General features: G+C 46.3%; 1 protein-coding gene and 2 non-coding genes across 5 annotated transcripts in view; all 3 read left to right on the top strand.

Moving 5' to 3' along the window:
• NFYC (nuclear transcription factor Y subunit gamma) overlaps positions 1–21,245 on the top strand; it is a 66,901-nt gene extending 45,656 nt beyond the window's left edge. For 2 of the 3 annotated variants that reach the window (XM_038557732.1, XM_038557733.1), the window contains exons 4-10: positions 1,196–1,309; positions 4,704–4,799; positions 10,019–10,192; positions 13,754–13,912; positions 17,049–17,156; positions 19,514–19,573; positions 20,827–21,245. In XM_038557732.1, the coding sequence (XP_038413660.1) occupies positions 1,196–1,309; positions 4,704–4,799; positions 10,019–10,192; positions 13,754–13,912; positions 17,049–17,156; positions 19,514–19,573; positions 20,827–20,946 (831 nt within the window). In that variant the 3' untranslated portion in view covers positions 20,947–21,245. The remainder of the gene's footprint in view (positions 1–1,195; positions 1,310–4,703; positions 4,800–10,018; positions 10,193–13,753; positions 13,913–17,048; positions 17,157–19,513; positions 19,574–20,826) is intronic. The other variant, XM_038557731.1, reaches the window with a different exon arrangement.
• MIR30E (microRNA mir-30e) lies at positions 5,924–5,987 on the top strand. Its single transcript, NR_049254.1, has one exon. It is a non-coding gene; the product is annotated as a microRNA mir-30e (primary transcript).
• MIR30C-1 (microRNA mir-30c-1) lies at positions 9,183–9,243 on the top strand. The gene has a single exon (NR_049255.1). It is a non-coding gene; the product is annotated as a microRNA mir-30c-1 (primary transcript).
• Positions 21,246–21,605: the final 360 nt, after the last annotated feature.

The raw sequence follows: 21,605 nt of genomic DNA, 5'->3' as shown, positions 1-21,605 counted from the left end.
TTTTACTGTCCTGGGTAAACACAAATCATCAAATCCGCAGGACAGTGCCATCTTCTCAGCATCTTATTGTAGTCTCTTATTTGTTGATGTAAGCTCTAAGAAGTATTCGATAATGATATTATTGCTCCTGTTCTAATTTTTTTGTCCGTGAGTTGTTTTATATGACTTCTACCTGTGAGGAGGTTTCCCTGCAGGCAGCTATTTCTGTATTCTTAGAAGCCCACCTCCCAATTCAGTTTTCGGAGAGAGAGCAGTGCTGTGCTCTCTCTTTATCACTCAAAACTAATAGTCCCTTGTGTTTGTATAGAAAGCTAACAGTTCACAGCAATTTCCCTTTTTATTAGCTCTCACTTCCTTCTCATGGTAACCCTGTGAGATCTGATAAGATAAGAATTATTAGTGCCATTGTCAAGATGTGGAAATAGACACAAAGAGGTTAAAAGTGACTCACCTGGAGTCACTTTGTAGTAGAAGAACCAAAATCGCTGTTCTTATCTCCTGCTTCCTTAACTCCACACCTCTTCCCATGGCTCTGTCCTGCACAGACCACTTTACCAAGAGTTCAGAGCCTTGTTTGACCAAGAGCTTAAACTTCGAAGTCAGACATGGCAAGGCAGATTACATTACTTGAGCACTTACTAAATACCGGGCCCTGTGCTGGGTGCTTTTACATATATGACCTCATTTGATTCCCACAGCAACATGGAAAGATTGTCTTCTTTTTCAGTATGTGGAAAATGAAGCCCAGAATGATGGGAAGCCTGAAATTTTACCTAAATCCATCCATAGGCTCTCAAACTTATTGTTCCCCACATTGCCTCTCCTTGGATTAGAACCTAAACCCTAAAAAAAAAAAGAACCTAAACCCTGCCACTAACTGGGTCAATGGCCATGGGCAAGTCACTTCACGCTTCCTAAACCCCCTAGTTTCTTTGAAAGTCTATTATGAAAATAAGAAAGTGCATAGTAGGTGCTAGAAAAGCAAGTATTATTCTTCCTTCTTCCCTTCTTCTCCCTGCTACCTGCTTTGTCCCTACTTGTGGATTTATTTTACTTTGGGTTCTCTTGAGGCTGTCACCTTCTCATTTGCCAACCCTTGCCCCATTGTCCATGGCAGGACAATGGGGCAAGGGACAAATGAACTGTTTTGAATGACATGCTGGTGATTGACAGGGAGGGCCTACGTCTGTTGCAGATGATCAGTGCAGAAGCCCCTGTGCTCTTTGCCAAGGCAGCCCAGATTTTTATCACAGAGTTGACTCTTCGAGCCTGGATCCACACAGAGGATAACAAGCGCCGGACTCTACAGGTAATATCGTAGATGTACATGAGGAAACTGGGCAAGGAGCTGCTTTTGCCTTCACTTGCTTCTCTTGCATGGTTTTCGGCCAAAGATTGTTCCTTCTTAGATTTCTGTCAAGCTGATGTGTGGAACTGGCATCTACCTCTCCTGTTATGGGGCAGGTCTACCCTATAGACATGACAGTATTTCCCCACCAAGAATCTTCATTGCCAGTTCTTGTGGTTTTCACAGCTCAGTGACTGATCTCTTCATTTGGTGAGCCCTCACTTATAAACAGGCTAAAGTGAGACTGATCTATTTCCAGATGTAAACAACTTCTGGTTGGAAGCCTTGAGAGACTCTAGGAAAGGATAGTCCCAGGAAGAATCCATCTCACCTACCTCATTTGCCTTTTTATTCCTTGTCTGCCTTCCTGGAAATCCTTTCCTTCTTTTTCATTTTCTCTTTATTTTAATCCAGAAAAATCAGCATTCATATTATGTGAAGACACTGGCTCTAGAGGGCTTTCTCTTAACAGCCAGGCCCTAGTTCTTGGAGGAAAGGTTTCCCAGACATAAGAGGAAGGGTGTGACAGATAAAAGACACTGGCAGTCTTTCAACAGCAAAGCCAAGAAAGTAAATGGTTTTCTCCTTTGTTTCCCTTTCCCTCCAAATTGAAGATGCATGCATATTTGTTCTACAAATATTTATTGAACATCCACAATGTGCCAAGTGCTGTTCTAGGCTCTGGGGATTAACACACATAAGAGACCAAAACCCCCACCCTCGGGGAACCTACATTCTAGTCAGTTAGACATTGAGAACTTACTTTGTGCTGCTTTGAAGGAAGCCTGTAACTCTAGAGAGATCCAGTTAAAGCTACCTTCAAGATCAATTCAGACTAAAAAGTAAAGTGAACAAACTTGGACAGGGCCTTCAAAAAAATATCCTGGGGCTCCTAGGTGGCTCAGTCGGTTAAGCATCTGCCTTTGGCTCAGGTCATGATCTTAGGCTCCCAGCTCAGCAGGGAGTCTGCTGCTCCCTCTCCTCCTGCCCCTGCCTCCTACTCATGCACATGCACATGCACTCTTTCTCTCTCTGTCTCAAATAAAATCTTAAAAAAAAAAAAAAAAAAAGAAAAAAGATATCCAGATGACCAATAAGCATATGAGTAAGTGTGCAATATCATTGTCCCCTGGGAAATAGAAATGAAAACAACAAGATACTGGTTTACACTCACTGGAATGGGACTGAGTACCAACTGATGATGAGGAAGTGGAGTGACTGAAACTCCTATAGGACTGCTGGGCAGAATGCAAAGTGGTGCAGTCACTTTGGGGAATATTTGGCACTTTCTAATAACCTTAAATATGTCCCTACTGTATGACCCAGCCATCCTACTCCTAGGTATACACCCCAAAGGGTGGACTTTCTTGTGTAAGAATATTTATAACAGCCTTACTTAAAATAGCCAAAGACTAGAAACAACTCAAGTAAACATCAAGATGGGGATATATAAACAAAAGGGATATGTTCATAAAATGGATTACTATTCAACAGCAACAACAACAAAAAACTATTGATCCATACAACATGGGTGAATCTGAAAAATTATGTTAAGCCAAAGAAACCAGAGGAAAAAAATTATGTGGCACATAATAATACCATATACTATCACCATTTATGGTGATAGAAATAAAGTAGGTTTCCCTCAGATTTGGGGGGAGGGCAGTTGGTTGGAAAGGGATAGAAGGACACTTTTTATACTTTTATCTGAGTGATGGCTACCTGGCTGCAGATATTTATTAAAATTCATCAAGCTGTGTCCTTAAGATTTCTGTGTTTTATAGGAGTATTCAGTAAAATATTACTAGCATTAACAAAGGCAAAATAAAGTTAAAAAAGACCAACTTAAGTATATTTGTGTTTCCAAAATTCTGTAGAACACTGGTGTATGTTTGGAAGTGCTTATTATTTTGTTCCCTACCACTGCCACTCCCGCAATTCCATCCATAGATGAGCTGTTTAGATAGCTTTGAGTAGGTGACATCATCAGGAATGTGATACTATATCGTACTGATCTTAAATGAGACCTGGCAGCCTTAAGATGCACCCTGCTTCGGTTGGAGGGTTTATTATCAAGCTGGTGCTTGGCAAGGGTGGATTGGAGTTTTGCATTTCAGTGGCTTGGGGCCATCACAGAGACAAGAGAAGGAAAATACAGAAAATTTCCATCCCCCTTTATTTTGTCTAGTCACCTCTCTTAAGATGTGATACATAGAGATTACTAGGGATTTCTGTTATTATGTTGACTTTCTCCCTCAACATTTTATTATGAAAAAATTCAAACATAAGCAAAGTTAATAGCGAGCACCTTTATACTCACCACCTAGATCCTACCGTTAACAGTTTACTAGCTTCATCCCTGTATCTGTCTGTCCCTCTGTCCATCCAGTCATCTATTTCTTTTTTTTAAGTGGCTCCATGCTGGGCTCCAATGCAGCCTGAACTCACGACCCCGAGATCTAGACTGGAGCTGAGATCAAGAGTTGGATGCTTAACTGACTGAGCCACCCAGGTGCCCCCATCTATTTTTAAATGCATTTCAAAGTTTACTTTTCCCTAAAGACTTTAACGTGCATATCATTCACTAGAGTTCATTACTTTTTCCTGGCCGATTTTTTTTTCTTTAAAATTTTCATACAATGAAGTACACAAATAAGGATACTTAATGTGTTTTATATAAGTTTTTAATTTTTTTGAATTTGGTTTTATTATTTAAAGACAAGTGTATCACTCTTAGAATTCCATTGGAACAAGGCTTGGTTTCAGTATCATCAGTCAATTCTAGTAACTTCAGACTTCTGGTATTCATATCACATTAAACAGGATTTAAACCATGCATGTAACATTGTGACTTTAAATTCCAAATAAAAGTCGTAGCCTTGTGGGAACTTTCTATAGATCAGTGACTAGAAAATATTTTAAAAAGTAATTTAATTAGGATTCAGTAGAGATCCCAAAAGGTTGTAAGATTGAATAATAGCATGACCTTGCTAACCACAGAACAACCAGAAACCTGCCAGTTGAGATTGCTAGATTTGTACAAATTTAGTTGGAGGATGATAATTTAACAACTGTGGGGAAGACTTGGGGTAGGATCCAGCAGAGGTGGTAGTAGTCATAATTGGAGGCTTTTTAGAGCATGAGCTACAGGTATATCTTTGTTAGTGTCTGTCCATCAGGTCTGATGTGAAGTTTGCTAGTTTGACTGTGCTTATTTCAGCTATAGCCTTGGCCATGGTTATTGATTTTGACTTAGAAGTCATCATCTTATCTTACTTGTAATGTGGAGGTTATAAAGCCAGGTGAACTAGTTTCTCCCTAGGCTAATTTTTCACCCTGCTTTTCTTTGTTACAGAGGAATGATATCGCCATGGCCATTACAAAATTTGATCAGTTTGACTTTCTCATCGATATTGTTCCAAGAGATGAACTGAAACCTCCAAAGCGTCAGGTGAGCTGGGAAGGCCTTGCTGCTGCTTCTGACCGAAGAGCACCTTGCACACTGGTGTCAGATACGCTCCTCTCTCAGCTCAAGTCATTTCCTGTTCCTTTTGCTTTTCTTTCTCTAGACCAGATCCATCCTTAACATCTCCCTCTGTTACTCATTTATGGATACTTTTAACTCAGTGCCTCTGAGGTGGTATTTCAGAAAGTAGACAAAATGAGAATTAAAGACAAGTTAAAAAAAGTAAAGTGAAGTTCATTTCAAGGTACCCTAGGGAGTCTCTCAGAGTTCTTAATCTGGGATGGGAGCACATTCCCAGTAAGGTACAGATTTTAGATTTTCAAGATTTAAAGCAATAGCTCTATGTGCACAGTGGTGTTTGGAGTGAATGGACTTGGGTTTTCTCTTACTCTGGATTGCGATTCTCTGTGTAGTACTCGGGCTATACATTAGATCACCTGTTAGGGTTTAAAAAATACTAGTGTCTGGGCTTCACCCCACACCAGCTAAATCAGAATCTGTGAGGGGGAAGCCTGGGCCACACTACTTTTTAAAGCTTTTCAGATTTGTTTAATGTGCAGCCAGATTTGAGAACCGTCACTTAAACGGTTTTCTAAGCAATCACGGGAAAGAACGTGATTATCTGTCTTTGCCTCTCTTTTGCCTGCCCCTCTCCAAAGGTCACACTGACTTTTTTTCAGCACCTTAGGTGCATCAAGCTCTTAATTGTAATTGTAATAGATCTCTGTCCTGTATAGTTCATTGTTTGCGGCAAGCGGATTGCCTGACTCAGTAGGTGTGGTAGAGACACTTGGGGAGTAGTGGCAGTGTCTAGTAGGAGCAAAGCTGTGCTTTGTTCTGCTTACTTTACCTTACTCATAAAATTTTAAGTGTTTTTAATGAATTATTTCATAATATATTAGCCTTAGAACAGGAGTCCTTCGTGACCACCATTCTCCTCTGCTGTCTCACACTGGTAACCAGTTAAGAAGTGTAGAAGTGGGCGTCTTAAAGGACCTCTGTAATCCTGGCCCTACCGGGGGCCCTTTAGATCAGCCAGCCCTCTGTGCCCCATCACTAGAGCAGGGCGCCTCACTGCGGCTCCGTCCTTTCTGGGCAGTCTTTGCTACTGTAAACATCCTTGACTGGAAGCTGTAAGGTGCTCAGAGGGGCTTTCAGTCGGATGTTTACAGCGGCAGGCTGCCACGGTCACGGTCGTCCCCAGCTGCGCACCGCCTTTTAGACCATTGCAGGTTTTTGCCCACGGGCTCAGCTCCTCTTCTTGGGGCGTTTCTCTCCTCTATGAGACATCACTATAGCAAGAACTCAGACCGCTTCTCTTCCCCCAAAATAAATGCTACTGCATCCCTGCTCTCCTTGTTGGAATTTGTTTCAGAAGCACCCTTTAAAAACAGGGTGGTGAGCTCTGTGACAAAATCAGGCCTTGTGCTGACTCCTGCTCAATCTCTGTGGGCTGTCTGCTGAACCAGCCGGCTAGAAGGAGGGGTCATGTCCTGTCCCTTCCTCAAGTCCTCAGTCCCTGGCTGTCTCAGGGTGTCAGGCCGCTCCTAGTTCCATCCTAGCCTGACTCATAATGTTGTGATCCATCTCCTTTTAAAGTGTGTCTAGCTGAAACAGCTCCTTGCTGCCTGGATTCAGGTCTTTGTAGGTGTTCAAGCCATTGATTGGCGTCCTATTGGGGACAGCTGCTGCCTGGCCTTTGAAAGGTTGAGATTGCTGAAAGCTGGCCTGAAATTCTAAGATAGCACTTTTAATCCTCTGTAGACATGAAGTTTTCCCCAGCTCCAAATTGGCTGGCACCTCCTTAAGTCCTTTAAAAGCGCCTACTCTCCAAAACTCACCCTTTCTGAAGGAGACAGCAGTTCATTTCTGGCTACTGAAGCGAATGTACTTTTTTCATTCTGGGGCTGGCTGTGCAACCCTGTAGCAGTGGCCCGAGGATGGGATGCTGCTCGTTCTCTGATGTTCGTCGGTCTCCACTTCTGAAAAGATTCCAAGAGCACGTCCTCTGGTCGGGGAGGCCACTGTGAAAGCTGAGCAAGTGCCCCATTCTGGATTGATTCAGTCATTCAGAGATTGTTCTAGCACAAGGGGTGATTTCCCATTGCTGGGGAAAGAAACTAGCCAGGAATATTGAGTTGTAGATCTAAGATCCTTGACTTCTCAGAGATGCTTGGAAATTTCTCTTGTTCTTCGGGGAAGCAAGGAAAGAGTATTCAGAAGCAGAGGATAGTTGAGGCTGACTTCTACCCCCACTAAAGCTATGAGTTGAAAGTTCCTGACCATTGAAATGTCATTTTCTCTTCACCCATTTCTTTAAACCAAGCATAATCATTCCCTTGCTAGCTTGTTCTCCATTGGCCGGGTGAGTCTTCATAATGCAGAACTTTAGATGTGCCTCCTTCCATTCCAGTGATTCGAGAGCAGCCATGCCTGGTCCTCCCAGCACCAATCCAGGCACCTCTGCTAGGTACTCCCAGGTGTCCTAGGCACTGCCTAGTTCATAAATAACTTAAGAGGGTATGGTAGGCAGTATAGGAGAAGCTCTTTACCTGCTGTCACAGTTTTTGGCAAGGAGTATTTTGGCTTCAGGAAGAGGTGCTTTAAGGATTTTTTTTTTTTCTTTTTTCTTTTTGTCTGGCAAAAAGGCTGTATTCACTTGCAGGTTAGTTGTAATGAGAGATAACTGGAGACAGAATTGTCACAGGTCAAGGCTGGGAAATGCCAGTTTCTTCCTCCTCCCTGACTGCCTTCAAGTTGGTTCTGGGGAAGTCTCAGTCCTCTACCCTCTTGTTTACCCAAGAACTTTTGTAAGTTAAGTCTAGGCTATAGTGATTGATGTTTTTTATAAAATAGGAGGGGCACTCTCAGTGGAAAATAAATACATTGAACCTATTTCAAGAGCTTTGAAAAGAGCAGTTGGTCCCTGTTTCTTGGTTAAGGGAGGGTATTAGTATTTATCCCTGCCATAGTCAAAAGCTAGTTGACAGGCTGACCTTCATTTATAATGGTGAAAAGTTGAGTTGAAATGGAGGTGCTGTTGTCACAGTTACGTTGTTCTGGAAACTGAATCCTAGATGAAAATAAAGGGGCCATCCTTTTTCTTCTGCCTTAGCATGGTTATGTTCAGGGTTCAAACTGTTTGGGTCTGAAGCACAGAATGCATTAACCTAGAAAATTTGTTCATATTTGAGGACTAGCTTAGAAACCCAGAATGGTAAAAGTGTCTTCTGAGGCTGGGTGGGTGGCCATTAGAGAACCTTTCCATGCCAAGACCCCAGTTCCTGAAAGGCTAGACAGCAGCAATCCTACTTCTAGTGTCCAGGGCCCAGAGTCACCAGGCAGGCTCTCTTCTACAGCAGACATCTGCTTCTCCCCACACCATGGCCACAGAATCCTAGAGGTAGCAAAAGAAAGTTTATATACTCTTTTCTATTGGTAACAGGTGTTAGGTTCAAGAGACTATGTCATAATACCAACTTAAGTTTTAAAAAAAGTACTTTCTGGGGCACCTGGCTGGCTCAGTTGGAAGAGCATGCAACTCATAAACTTGAGGTTGGTGAGTTCAAGCTGCATGTTGGGTATAGAGTTTACTTTTAAAAAATAAAAAATGGGATCCCTGGGTGGCGCAGCGGTTTGGCACGGGCCTTTGGCCCAGGGCGCGATCCTGGAGACCCGGGATCGAATCCCACGTCGGGCTCCCAGTGCATGGAACCTGCTTCTCCCTCTGCCTATGTCTCTGCCTCTCTCTCTCTCTGTGACTATCATAAATAAATTAAAAAAAAAAATTTAAAAAAAATAAAAAATAAAAAAATAAACCACTTTCCTACCTGCAGTTCTCTGCCTGGCTCTATAAATTTGTCATTCAGCAACCTCTTACTGAGTGCCACCTACAAGGGAATAAATGGTTGAGATATCGGAGAGCAAGAGAAAGTGAGCCCTCATAGCACTTCCACTGGAACAGGGAAGACAGTGAATTTGATAAGTAGGTACAACAAAGTGTAGTGAGGAAGGGACTGTGCAACATAGATTGGGGTGCCTAACCTAGTTGAGGGTATGCAGTCAGTACCGACTGGGTCACTGTCACTTGGGGAGCTTTGAGGCAGTCCACGGCATCTCTTTACCTTGGAGAAGTGTCTTTTCCTCTTTTCTTGAATCTGACAAACTTAGCCCAGAACAAGGAAGTGAGTAAATTAAGTTAATTTTCTGCTCAGCCAGCCCAAGTGGATGTATGTTTCTGTTGTTTTTGTTGTCCCAGGCAGGGGCACCGTGTGTCGCAGGGTTCTCCGGAGCAGACGCCGATCTCTGTGTCAGTGGTCAGGGGCCTATCAACCCCGGACCCTCAGGCTCTAACCATGCCGTAGTGTGTGTAAACATCCTACACTCTCAGCTGTGAGCTCAAGGTGGCTGGGAGAGGGTTGTTTACTCCTTCTGCCATGGAAAACGTCAGCTGAAGAAGGAGCGGTCTCTTCACCCAGCAGATCGGACAGAGTGCGACCTCCCTAGTCAGCCAAGGCAGCCCCCCAGCGGAGAGTGTCCCTCAGGCCCCCTGGGTTGCGCTTCTGTGGCTAAGTACAACCAGAACCAGACATGATGCTGGCTAGACATGGCCCTCGGTGACCACCGAGCTCTTGGTGTACTGTGAAAAGCGGGGCACTTGCCTACCAGTGCTCTCAATCCTGACATTGAATTCTAAAGTTCTAGCCCAGGAAAAGCCCTATTTCCCTCTCCCCTGCTCTGTCCTTCCAGAGCTGGTGGGCACCACATAAGGAGAGTGCTGTCTATTTGGGAGATACGGGGCTGGCCTGAGAGCTTGATGTTTGGGTAGCATCTTCCCATTGCTCGCAATTAGCACCGTCTGCAGATCACAGGCCTCAACAGCGTTTACTGACAAGCACTGCTGGTGCGTGGTTTTTAGTTACGGTAATTATTTGCCCATTTGCAACTCATCACGCAATGGGTGATTACTCTGTACTTCAGAAAATTGGCTGTATGTTTTGTGAAGCCTATGGAATCTGTTATTTTTAGTTTGATTTAGCACAACTGGTCTCTTCGAATTCCACTTTCCCTTGGCTTCAAATGTGGAGAGCTCAGCATTCAGCAGGCAACTGCACAGAGTCTGTGTGGGGGAAGAATGGAAATTCACTGTGGCAGCTGCTGAGTCAGTTCTTTTCCTCTTACCTGCCTCTCCTTCTACCCCACAGGAGGAGGTGCGCCAGTCTGTGACTCCTGCCGAGCCCGTCCAGTACTACTTCACGCTGGCTCAGCAGCCCGCCGCCGTCCAAGTCCAGGGACAGCAGCAGGGCCAGCAGACCAGCAGCTCCACAACCACCATCCAACCCGGGCAGATCATCATCGCGCAGCCTCAGCAGGGCCAGGTCCGTGAGCTGTATGGGGGTGCCTGCCAGCAAGACTGTGCCATTTAGGTTTGGGGTGGGGAAGGCCTGGCTTGAGCGGAGAGGCAGACCAGTCATCATAGGACACCAGAGTTGAAGTCTGAAAACTTAGGCTTCTCCCCAGGTTCAGCTGCCCAGGTGATATGTCACCCTAACCTCTCTGGGCCCTGGTTTCCTCTGGGGTCACATGAGGAGAGTGCAGTGAATGAGACGCTCTCTGGGATCACTATGAGCTAAAAAATTTTAGAAGGGAGAAAGTGCCCCCATGAAGAGTAGTGACATCCCTGTAGGAGGTATTGTAAGTGAACTCCGTGTCTGCTGTCTACACCGGAATTGGACTGTTAGACCTTTAAGGAGGAGAGTAGGAATCATCACCAGCTTGCATATCTCTCCTCCCCTTGTCCCTGTCATTTCTCTGTTGCACCACAGTTGTGTCAAGTGACCTCTTTTTACAGTAGCAATCAGAATATTCTTTCTCTGTAACGGTCTTATTGTGAAAGCAGTAACATCCATGTTTGTTGGAGATCAGAGAGGCTGTAGAGAACTCTGTTCTCTGAGCTCTGAATCCAAATTCCCTGTCAAGATTAATTTATTCACCAAACATTGAGGCCTATCCTGTGTGCTGGGGATACAAGCATGAATAAAACAGTCCCTATTTTAAGAATCTCCACAATCTAATAGGGTACAAATACTTAAAGAGTATAATACCACCACATGGGAAGTGTTAAGAAATTCTTAGGGCCATATAAAGGGTGTTATGGGATCTTGTTAAAGGGATGCCTAACAAAATGTGAGGGAAGTGGTAGAAGCAGGTGTCAGAGAAGGTTCCCTGAAGGGAATAATATGAATCTTAGAGGGAACAATGGTAATGAATCATGTAAAGAGGCGAAGGAGGGCTTTCCAGAAGAGATTACAGCACAAGCAAACGCTTGGAGCTGGGAACCTGCATAGGGAGTGGTAGGAGGGTGCAGTCAGCTTGAGGGAACATCTAGACAGGTCTGCAAAGAGAGGTGGAGGACACATCCCAGGTAGCCTTGTGTCTGCTGGTAAGGAGCTAGGTTTGCTTACAAGAAGAAAATTGGGGGATGCCTGGGTGGCTCAGTGGTTGGGCGTCTGCCTTTGGCTCAGGACGTGATCCTGGATTCCTGGGATCGAGTCCCGCGTCGGGCTCTTGCATGGAGCCTGCTTCTCCTCCCTCTGCCTGTGTCTCTGCCTCTCTTTCTGTGTCTCTCATGAATAAATAAATAAAATCTTTTTTTTTTTTTTTAAATTGGGGCTGAGGTAGATTTAAATATTAATTAAGACCTCAGGATTTATTTCCTGCCTCACTTTTTTTTATCCATATAACGAAAGTTCTAGGGTGCTTTCTCTTTGCCAGACACTGTGCTAGGCAAAGATGATTGTAGCCCAGTCCCTGCTTCAAGGCGTTCACTATACCCTGATGCCTAAGGGACCTTCTTTGGCTAATGCTTGTGCCCCTGCGGTGCTGAGAGCTTTACCTGGCAAAGGCTTTATCCCTTTACAAGAGCAAACTTTAAGGGAGTCCATCAAGCACAGGGTCTGATTGGCTGAACATCCGAAGAGGCTCATGGCTGTTGTGCCCTGACAGCAGGGCACCCCATACATGATTTGACAGCTGCCATGCTAACACAAGCCTTCATTTTCCTGAAAGGATTTAGAAATACCTTGGAAATCCTCTTGGGAAAATTGAGTTGATAAAGTACAGTGATGAGTTGGCAGTATGCATTTTTTTTTTTTAGTCAGCAAGAATTTCATCTCTCCTCTTTGCCACCCCAGACTTGCTCAGCTTGGAGCTGGTGAGGAAGCTTGCAGGGATGGTGGAGTTGGTCTCTCCCAGTGTCTCCCAGCTGCTGTTTCTCTGTCCTTCTGGTTCAGGGTGGCCTTGTGCTGTGTCCCCCTCCTTGGACCTGTAGTAATGCCTGTTTCAAGTTGAGTTCAGATAACCTTTGCAGAGAGAATACATATTAAAGTTGGAAGGAAAGCATATTTTGGTAAAGTGAATCCTGTGTGTTCTATCATAAAATTGGAAACTTCTATTCCTGGAGGTTGGGGAATAGGCTGAGTTGAGAATACGGGTGTGAGAACGGGAGGTGTTTCCTGTTGTCCTAGCCCACTACATGTATTTTTACACAGATCCCTCTGTCCTCTTTCCTTCTACCTCCAGGTCATAGTAATTTCTCCTTACCTAGTAGTCCTTTGAATCTCATCTGGGGTTCCTAGAGCACGTCCCCTTCCCCTGTAACTTCAGATGCATAGGAGACCTGTGTAGTCAGAAACGTAAGATAGCCACTTCGATAGAAGGCTCGCAGCATCTTCTTACTGAAGTGACTCTGGATTCAGAGTGGGGAGGGTCACGGCTGAATCCGGGCATTGGGAGTGTAGGTGTAGTTTTTAAAAGATTCCACCTTCCTTCTGGCACCATGACCACCCCCTACCCCCACCAGATGAACAGCATGTGCTGGGCTCCCTGCTCTAGGTAGTCTGTAAAGGGCACATTTGGGGCTGAAATTTTGAAAAAAAAAATTTTTTTAAGATTTTATTTGTTTATTCATGAGAGGCAGAGACACAGGCAGAGGGAGAAGCAGGCTCCATGCAGGGAGCCCGATGCAGGACTCGATCCCAGGACCCCAGGATCATGCCCTGAGCCAAAGGCAAGATGTTCAACCACTGAGCCCCCCAGGCATCCCTAAAGCTTTGAAATTTGAACAAGTGACTGACCAACCCTTTTGACAGTTAAGTCTGCCATCTCTCAGAGGCGTAAGTTTCATAGGACTACTAGTCCATGAACATTTTTGAGAGACTCAGAATCTGCCAAGTCATGTACATTGGACAGAAATTTCTTAAATCTAAGGTTCCTGTTTCTAGAGAGTTAAAGTTCTTGTTTGTTAAATTCTGTTCCTTGGGTAGCCTTAGTTAATGTCCAGGTCTTAGTGGTGGTTGCCTCTCTGGTGGAAAGCTGAGCTTGATCCACAGCAGCCAGCTGGCCAGTGTGGGCTGGAGTCGTTCTGCTGCTTGCTCAAAGCCAGCATGTAGTTTATTTTCCTTCCAGTGTCTGGTATCCCTAGAAAGGAGTCCCAAGATCCTGAACTCAGTAAATTCATACCAACCCCACTCCATTTAATTTGTTCTCCAAATTCACCTGCTCCTGACTTGACTTTGGCCATTTCTCAAGTGAACTGTAATGGTTACTTTGGATTATTTTGTAACATATGTGCCTTTTGGTGACTGAAGAGGCTTGAAAAGCTGCAGCATTTGAACCATAGAGATGTTTGGGGCCTGGGCAGTTATTCTGTACTGTGAGACTACAAATCTGTATGGCTTTCTCATCTTTTATTTTGGAGAATAAACTTCAGCAGTGCTGTAGGCCCAAAAGACTCTGAGTGTTGTTAATTTGTATTAAGATGAGTTTAGGCATCCATGGAAGAGGTTTGCTGCCGGTTAACTGCTCATCGTTAACCCCTTGGTAAGCCTAATGGCTCTGAGCTGGGGTTGAATCAGCTTTCTCATTACTCTTCTTTCTAGACCACGCCCGTGACCATGCAGGTTGGAGAAGGTCAGCAGGTCCAGATTGTTCAGGCTCAGCCACAGGGTCAAGCCCAGCAGGCCCAGAGCAGCACCGGACAGACTATGCAGGTGATGCAGCAGATCATCACGAACACAGGAGAGATCCAGCAGATCCCGGTAAGCCTGCTCTGCCTTGCATCTGCAAGGCACTGTGCTCCTGTTGTAACGAGAGTGCTTATAGATCTTAAACGCACACACAGAATATTGCATATACCCATGTGTATATATGTACGTACATTTCTCTAAACTTATATCTGTGTAAGTGCAGACCACAGCTTGCTTCACTGTATGCTCACTGCTCTCTTTTAATCCTGCTCAGGTTTACCACCGTGGGGCAGCTCCTCTCGATTTCCCTGCACTCCACCTATGCAAAGAATGCTCGTAACCACTGTTCATGCCAAGACCCAAAGGCCCTGTGAGGCAGCCCTCCCTGTCTTTTGATTAGCAGAGAATAAGAGGGAGGTGTACAGAGAAGGCCATAAATACACTTGTTGCATATTCATGAGTCAGTTCCCAGTGGAGCCTGCAGCAAAGTGTATTTTTGGCTTTCATTTAACTTATCCATCCCTTCACTGTGGACTGCTGCTTCCTGTGTGCCTTGAGGGATTTCATTTCTTGGATTTGTTGGCTTTTTTACTTATACTTGCTCTTTTGTAAAAAATGCCCCATCTTAACACTTGCCATCTATACATTGGTCATTTTGCCACCCAAAGGTGTGGAAAGTGAGTGACACGGAGCAGTACTTCTCTTTCCTGCCCCTTGCCCTTCCTCTTGTAAATGACACGTAGGCAGATAGAGAAACTCGCTTGGACTTGGTTAACTACTTCCTCTTTGAAAAAGCTCCATTTTTGAAACTGTTCTTATTAAGTTAACAGGGTAATAGACCAAGAGAAAACTTAGGGAAAGTGGAGTGTGTGTGTCTCTATCTTTCCGTCTCCCCTCCTGCCCTTCCTCCTTTTCTCTACTTTTTGGTGCACTCTCCCTCTGCTAGAGCTTGCACCCTCTCACTCCCACTTTTTTCCTCTCTCTCTCTCTCTCTCTCTCTCTCTCTTTCTGTCTCTTTCTCACATACATACCCCTCTTAGTTCCAGGTGCCTTCCCTCACTGTCTCAGCCACCAACCAAAGACCTCTCTTGAATGGTTCTCAGTTTTACATGTGAAGGCGCCAGAACTTAAGCCAGAGAAGAAGAGTTCCCTCTTTGCAGTAACTTTAACTCCACAGTCTTTTTAACCTTCCAGGACACAGAGCGTTAGCACAGATTTGCTGCAGAATTCACTATTCTCAGATAACTTCTGCAGAAGTCTGCACTTCTAAATTCCTCAGAGTGCTCGCTCCAATAGAGAGGACATTCAGGAAGGAAGCTTTGCTTCTTTTTTGAAAGTCCAAAGGGCAGGTGTATTTGTCCTGTAATTAACATCAAAACGCTGCCAGGGTCCCCAGACCGATCATTGTGGCAGAGCATCACCAGATGTGTAAACCTAAGCCTAAAAGAGCTTCTGCTTCTAGGAACTGCTTGGAACTGTCTGGCTCACAACTTTTCAGTCGCATCTGAGTTTCTGCAAAGAGCTCTTCCCAGCTAGGAAATGTAAAATCCCTGTGGTTGTCACTACACCTTCCCTGTTCTTGGGAATAGGCTTTAGTCTTTCATCCTGTGTTCCTTGGCTGGAGTTCTGGTGACTCTGGGACCAGCCATGATTGGTCCCAGCAGACGATCTTCCCCAGCTTCTAGCCAGCTGCCTTCATCCCCAAAAGCAGCTTAGTGTTGTTGCCCAGCAGCCACATTATGGGACTTCAGGCGGGGCCAATCTGTGCCTGGCATCACAACTTCCAGCAGCTCTTCTTGGCATAGTCTCTCAGAAAGAATTGCAGGTCATAATATCTTGCCCTGTCTCATGTGAACCAGATTAACGAGTTTAGGTTTTCTATTCCTCCAATTTGCTGTAAGTGGACAATTCTGAAATTTGGTCTACCAAGAACTTCTAAGAACTACACTTACTACCAAGTATTTGTCTTTTCTTGGTGGTTCAAATCCTCTTTGAAGCTGAAGTTGTAGAGAAGCAGTGTGATTTAACACTGCAGGCAGGAGTGCAGCTTCGTGTATCAGCATTTTCCTCATGGAAGTAAAATTCCCTGCAAGGGAATTCGGTCTTAAATTCCCTTTGCTCCAGGACAAAGAGACATGACTTGCCCGTTTGCCTCACGAAGTTCACTGCTGCAACAATGGCAGGCTGGGCAGCCAGGGAGAGTGGTTTCTGAGCCCCCGGATAGAGACCAGTCTGTCCTCCTGGCACCACTTTTCATCACCCAAATCCCGAGTGTGAATGTTGGCAGTGCTCTGCTGACTCTCCTCTGCTGAGCCACGGTTCCTCTCTTGCAGCCAGCCGCCTTGGTCTCTCCATTCCTGCCCGAGGCACTGAGACTTTCATGGTACACTGGAGCGTTAAGAGTCTGAGTTAAGGCTTTTAGTGAACAATTAAATGCAGCATGTGGTATTATTGTATTATCTGAGACTTAATCTTAAGCATGAGGGACTCTAAGGGCATTTTTGTAGCTTTGGTTTCCCATGATGGGGTTTTCTGTGAAATATTTATTGATTCAGCTTCCCCTTGGGAGGAGTTTGGCCAGAAGAAAGTGCTGAACACCAAGGATCCTAAAAGTCCCACAGACCCCTGTTGGTTCTGGCTCTTGGGGACCGAGATAGTGAAGCAGGCTAGCTTTTTCTTCCAAGATGTGCAGCATGGGTCGGGCAGGACTAGGGCTAGGGCGCAGAGTGCTGGCCATCTGCTTTGGGCTCCTGACAGATGCTGGAGTTCTCAGTATTAGATCAGCCATCCCAGGAATTGGCGTGGCGGAGTTTGGAGATAGAGTGGAGAATGGCCCACACTTACGGTACAAAGCATTCCGATCATGTCTGACAGTATGGGATAAAATCCTAAGATAAACTGAACAAACGGCTGAGAGCCAGTGAATGTTGAAGGTGTGGCCATGCTGTTCCTCACATATGTGACCAGATCCTCTGGGAATTTTCTCCAAAGTCCACTTAGGGAACATACTCTCTTTTGTGTATTATGACTTGCCGGGTAGGGATGTTATGGTTTTGCTCATGTTGACTGCTGTTGAAGAAAAACTTTGCAGAGTATGCTACTTTGGAGGTCTCAGAAGGGGAGTGGCAGTCACCACCTCTGGTCATGGGAAGTTTGCCTGTTGGGGTCATACTCAGTCTTCCGTGCCTGCTTGTCTGCCCCGCTCTAGGTTCAGCTGAATGCCGGCCAGCTACAGTACATTCGCTTAGCCCAGCCTGTATCAGGCACCCAAGTCGTGCAGGGACAGATCCAGACACTTGCCACCAATGCTCAACAGGTACGTGCCCCAGAGATGTAGGGCATGGCTAGGGGACTGACTGGAGCGATGGCCCTCTTGCCACCTCACCCTTCAGCAAGAGCTGCACCCTGCACATCTGTTCATCCCAAAGGACAGATGGAGTTTATTGGAGGATTGGATTCAAAGTGTGTCTCTTACTTACGGTCTTACTCTCAAGGGACAAAGAAATGCGAAGGATGGGAAATCTCAAGGACACTTAAAGAGAGCCTGATGTATGTGTGTGCGTGTCTGACCAGAGGAGACGTTCTGACAGTGTGCCTCATCGTCAGGCTGAGTTTTATCTTTAAAACCAAATAGCTATTGTGTTCTGGCACCCTCTGTGCACTTTGGAAAGCTTACGTGGATTTTACTTAGGCACGCCTAGCTAGAGACTGCCCCCTTCATCTCCTCTCACGCCCTATGATACAGAAGACTGTTAGCCATGGGTGCTGAGGGGGCAGCCTCCCTAGGCTTGGGGCTTGATGGGGCACGGGTATCATTTGTAGGGGATGGGGAATGCTGGTCAAGGGGAGGCATTGTTAATGGATTCTTCTGCCTCAGACCCAAAAAAAGCAGCGATCGTTTAAGAGCTGGACAAGTCTGGCCCAGTTGCATTTCTGGTGATGTATCTATTGACAGTGGTGACAGAGCTGAGTTTGTAGAGCAGGTCTCCAAAGATCTCATTTGGGAAAACATGAGGAATGAGCCAAAAAGGCTTCAGAGTTCCATGTAGTTTCTGGGATCGTTAAAGGGCCCATTCCAGACCCATTCCTTGGCTCACATAAGGGCGTGGGCTTTTCTGTAACTTCCTTGGGGCTAACTGGCATGAAGTTACATCTCCAGACTGGTCACACCGTCAGGTACCCCTCTTAAAAAAAAAAAAAAATCCTTGCGAGATTCTAACCTGGAATCCAAAAACTTCATGGCATGAGGGTGGAGGAAATAAGAAGGAAGAGTTTTTGGTTCCTCAGAGGTTAGTTTGGGGACCAGAAACTAAAGTCAGAAAGTGGGGAGAGTCAGATTTTCAGATAGGAGAGGGGAGAAGCAAGGCGGGGGGTGGGCACCTGAGCGCAGTTGGATTCTGCATTACAACAGATCATAATCGTGACAGCCTGGCACATAGTAGCTATTTGGTCTGTGTTTGTTGAATGAATAATATGTAAATGGAATGTAAAGGTAAATGAAACTTTCAGCTCATGTGAAAGGGCAATCCTGGGGGCTCACAAGGCACAGTTGACCTCATTTATGAAGAATACATTTGTCTCAGGGTCATTCATTTATTTTGCAGACATTTCTTAAATACTTTCTTTGCACTGGGGGGCTAAAAAGACAAAACTTAGAGCTGCTGCTCTCTAGCCGCTTACAACCTATAGGAGAAGAAAGACCCCAAACAAGAACAACAATAAGAAACCCTCATGAAGCCCTTTCACACCTGCTCCACTCTTGCTCCTGACAGCCTCGTGGGAAAGCCTGTTGGGGTGTTTTCAGCTGTTGTGAGGACACTCAAGTGGACAGTCCTTACCTTACAGCTTGGCTGTGATGGTTCCAGGAGATGGTACATAGAGGACGTACTAGTCAGATGTTCCGTAGATACAGGAATGCACACAAGTATGCTTGTGCCAGGCTATGTCAAGCACCTGACACCAAATGATGCATTTCTACATGTCAGCACATTTCTTTTCAAATGTACTTAAAATCCTCATGTAAGATTGTAAACCCATGTGGTAAATGTTTGCCTCGTTCCACCCGCCTCCACCCCCCACCCCACCCCCTGCTTGGCGGAGAGGGCTGCACGTGGCCTGTCTCGGAAAAAACTTCATAGGTGTGCCACAAGGGCTTCCAGAGCCAAGGCCACCTCCTCGCCAGGGTGTTTCATATTCCAGTCAGATAATCTAGGTGATACGGTTTGGTTTGGAGCCCACCTTCCAAGAATGAAAGGGACCACTCCCCACTCTGCCCAGTGTTTTGCAGTCTGCAGTCACTGGCTAGGGTTTTTGCCTAAGCCATAAATGTTAGGCCCTGCCGTGTTGGCACCTAGGAGCGTGCAGTGAGGGGCAGGCGGGGAGCAGGTGGACATTAAGAGAGCTGGTTGTGGAAGTTGTATATATTACACACTTGGGGGGGACCTCTGTGGTCCTGTGTGGTGTCAACTCTGAGTAGCCATCAGTAGCAGGGGATTGGGGAGGACCCTTGCTCTCCTGCTACTCCCCAAGCACCTGTTCTGTGCCAGGCCTCATTCTGGGCATTTTATGTGCATTGTCTCATGTGGTCTTCACAACCTTCTGGTTGTGGGCTGCTGGAGCGGTGAACCAGACCCTGCAGCTGACCTGCCTCCTCTGTCATCTTGATTCCCGCAGATCACGCAGACAGAAGTGCAGCAAGGACAGCAGCAGTTCAGCCAGTTCACGGATGGACAGGTAGGACACCCAGTCTTGGCCGGGGTCGGGGCTTGAGGGGTAGTCAGGGGCAGCAGGTGAGATCTCTGGATTTGGATGGTTAGGGCAACTGTTCCAGTTCCTGGTAACAAGTGAACAAAACTTGTTAAAGCAAGTACAGTCTTTAATTTGGAGTGCCAGTCCTTTAGGTTTAGACTTGTGGGAGCTGAATGTCATCTCAGACATTATATAGCACCAGTCCCCACTTTATAGATGAGTAAATGGAGTCCTAGAGATCAGAAGTGTCTTGTGTGTGCTCACTCAGCTCTTCATTGCAGCACCAGGACTAGAATGCAGGTCTTCTGTTTCCATCTCTAGGGCTGGTTTTTTTCTAGGCTATGCTGCTTTTCAATAGCACGGATTCGTTGACATGCAGAAAACATGGGATCTCTGGAACTCTCTTGGTGCCCGGAATTCAGTAATTCTAAGCTCCTGTGAGGAAGGAATCTTTCCTTTCCCTCACACTGATGGTCCCAGAGAACTCCGAGTACGTGACAGGATGACACACCCAAGCCAGTGCCCTCTGCTGCCCAGAAGGGACAGGAGCCAGGACCCACCTCTGGCCTCGGCCGGCGCACATGCCCGGGCTCGTGTGATGGGTCTTTGCCTGTGGGTTTTTTGGGGGGACACCTGAGAAGTCAAGTGCCCCTCTGGCTCTATCCTTCCGGAGTGGCTACGTGGGCTACTTCTCAGTGCTTCACTTCTCAGTGCTTCACGGGTCCTGGCTTAGTATTTAAAACCAGGCGCCCTCCTCAGCAGGCCCCAAGGAGGAAGCGCAGGTTCAGCGTGGCCTCAGCCCGAGCCAGATATTCTGAGGAAAGGAGGAGGTGAGAGGGTAATCCTCCTCCCCCGCTAGTGAGGACAACCGAGACTGAGTTGGGGAAGTGCTGGCTTCCACGCTGCTGCTGCTGCTGCTACAGTGGTTCGGATTGCTTGTGTTGGTCAGAGGAACAGCGTGCAGCAAGCTCGAGGCTCTGAGGCTCTGAGCTCACGGGAGGGGCAGAGCTCAGAGAAGTGCAAGCCACAGGCTGGAGCCGCAGGGGGGCTGGAGCCCAGGGGGGCCGGAGCGCCCTGTGTCCGCTGCTCCTGGCCCCGCAGAGCCCCACATCCCCTCCTCCCTCTGACGCCTTACAGCAGGGGTGGTTGAGGGATCTGGGCCCCAACCAGGGGAGGCCGGAGGGAGCTGCATGCACCTCTCCCAGGGGTGACCTCCCTCTCCTCTCCACCCCTTGCAGCAGCTCTACCAGATCCAGCAAGTTACCATGCCTGCCGGCCAGGACCTCGCCCAGCCCATGTTCATCCAGTCAGCCAACCAGCCCTCCGACGGCCAGGCCCCCCAGGTGACCGGCGACTGAGCGCCTGAGCTGCCAAGACCAAGGACACCCAACACAGATTTTGCCATAGAGCCCCAGGCGGTGGGCACAGCCTCCCTCCCCAGAGGACTGGCGACCTCGGCGCCCCCTGCAGGCTAGGACACTGGTGCACTACGCCCCACGCCTGGGGGCCGAGATTCTCCAACAGAAAGATGCAATATTTTTTATTTCCTTTTTTTCCATTTTTTTCTCCAAGGAATCAATATTTCAGTATGTTAAGCTGTGTGTCCAATGCTATGAAATGAAAATATTAAATAACATATTTATGGCATTTTCTTGAAGAGTGTGGTTGAAGAACTATTTCTTTTGTTTTCCCTTTTTTTTTCTTTTCTTTTTTTCTTTTTCTTTTTTTTTTTTTCTCTTTTTTTTCTTTTTTGATTCTTACCGCCACTTCCGGAGCAAATCTCCTCATGGGGGGGTATGTTTTCTCCTGACTCGGAATAGCTGCTGCCCCCAGGATTTGCCATCTTGTTCTGCCCTCAGATTGAGTTAGGTGATTACGTAGCTTCCTCTTCACTAGTGGTCCTCACCCATGACCCTGCGCTTGTCCCAGAGCTCTGTGTGTTTGCACCCAGAGGCCATGGAAACATTCCTTGCGTTTGGAAGATGAACTCATTCACCATGGAAAGTGGATGGTTTCA

Source organism: Canis lupus, chromosome 15 (genome assembly GCF_011100685.1).
Source record: "Canis lupus familiaris isolate Mischka breed German Shepherd chromosome 15, alternate assembly UU_Cfam_GSD_1.0, whole genome shotgun sequence".
Classification (NCBI taxonomy): Eukaryota; Metazoa; Chordata; class Mammalia; order Carnivora; family Canidae; genus Canis; species Canis lupus.
Note: the sequence above shows the minus strand (reverse complement) of the source record. Positions and strands in the feature narration are given on the sequence as shown.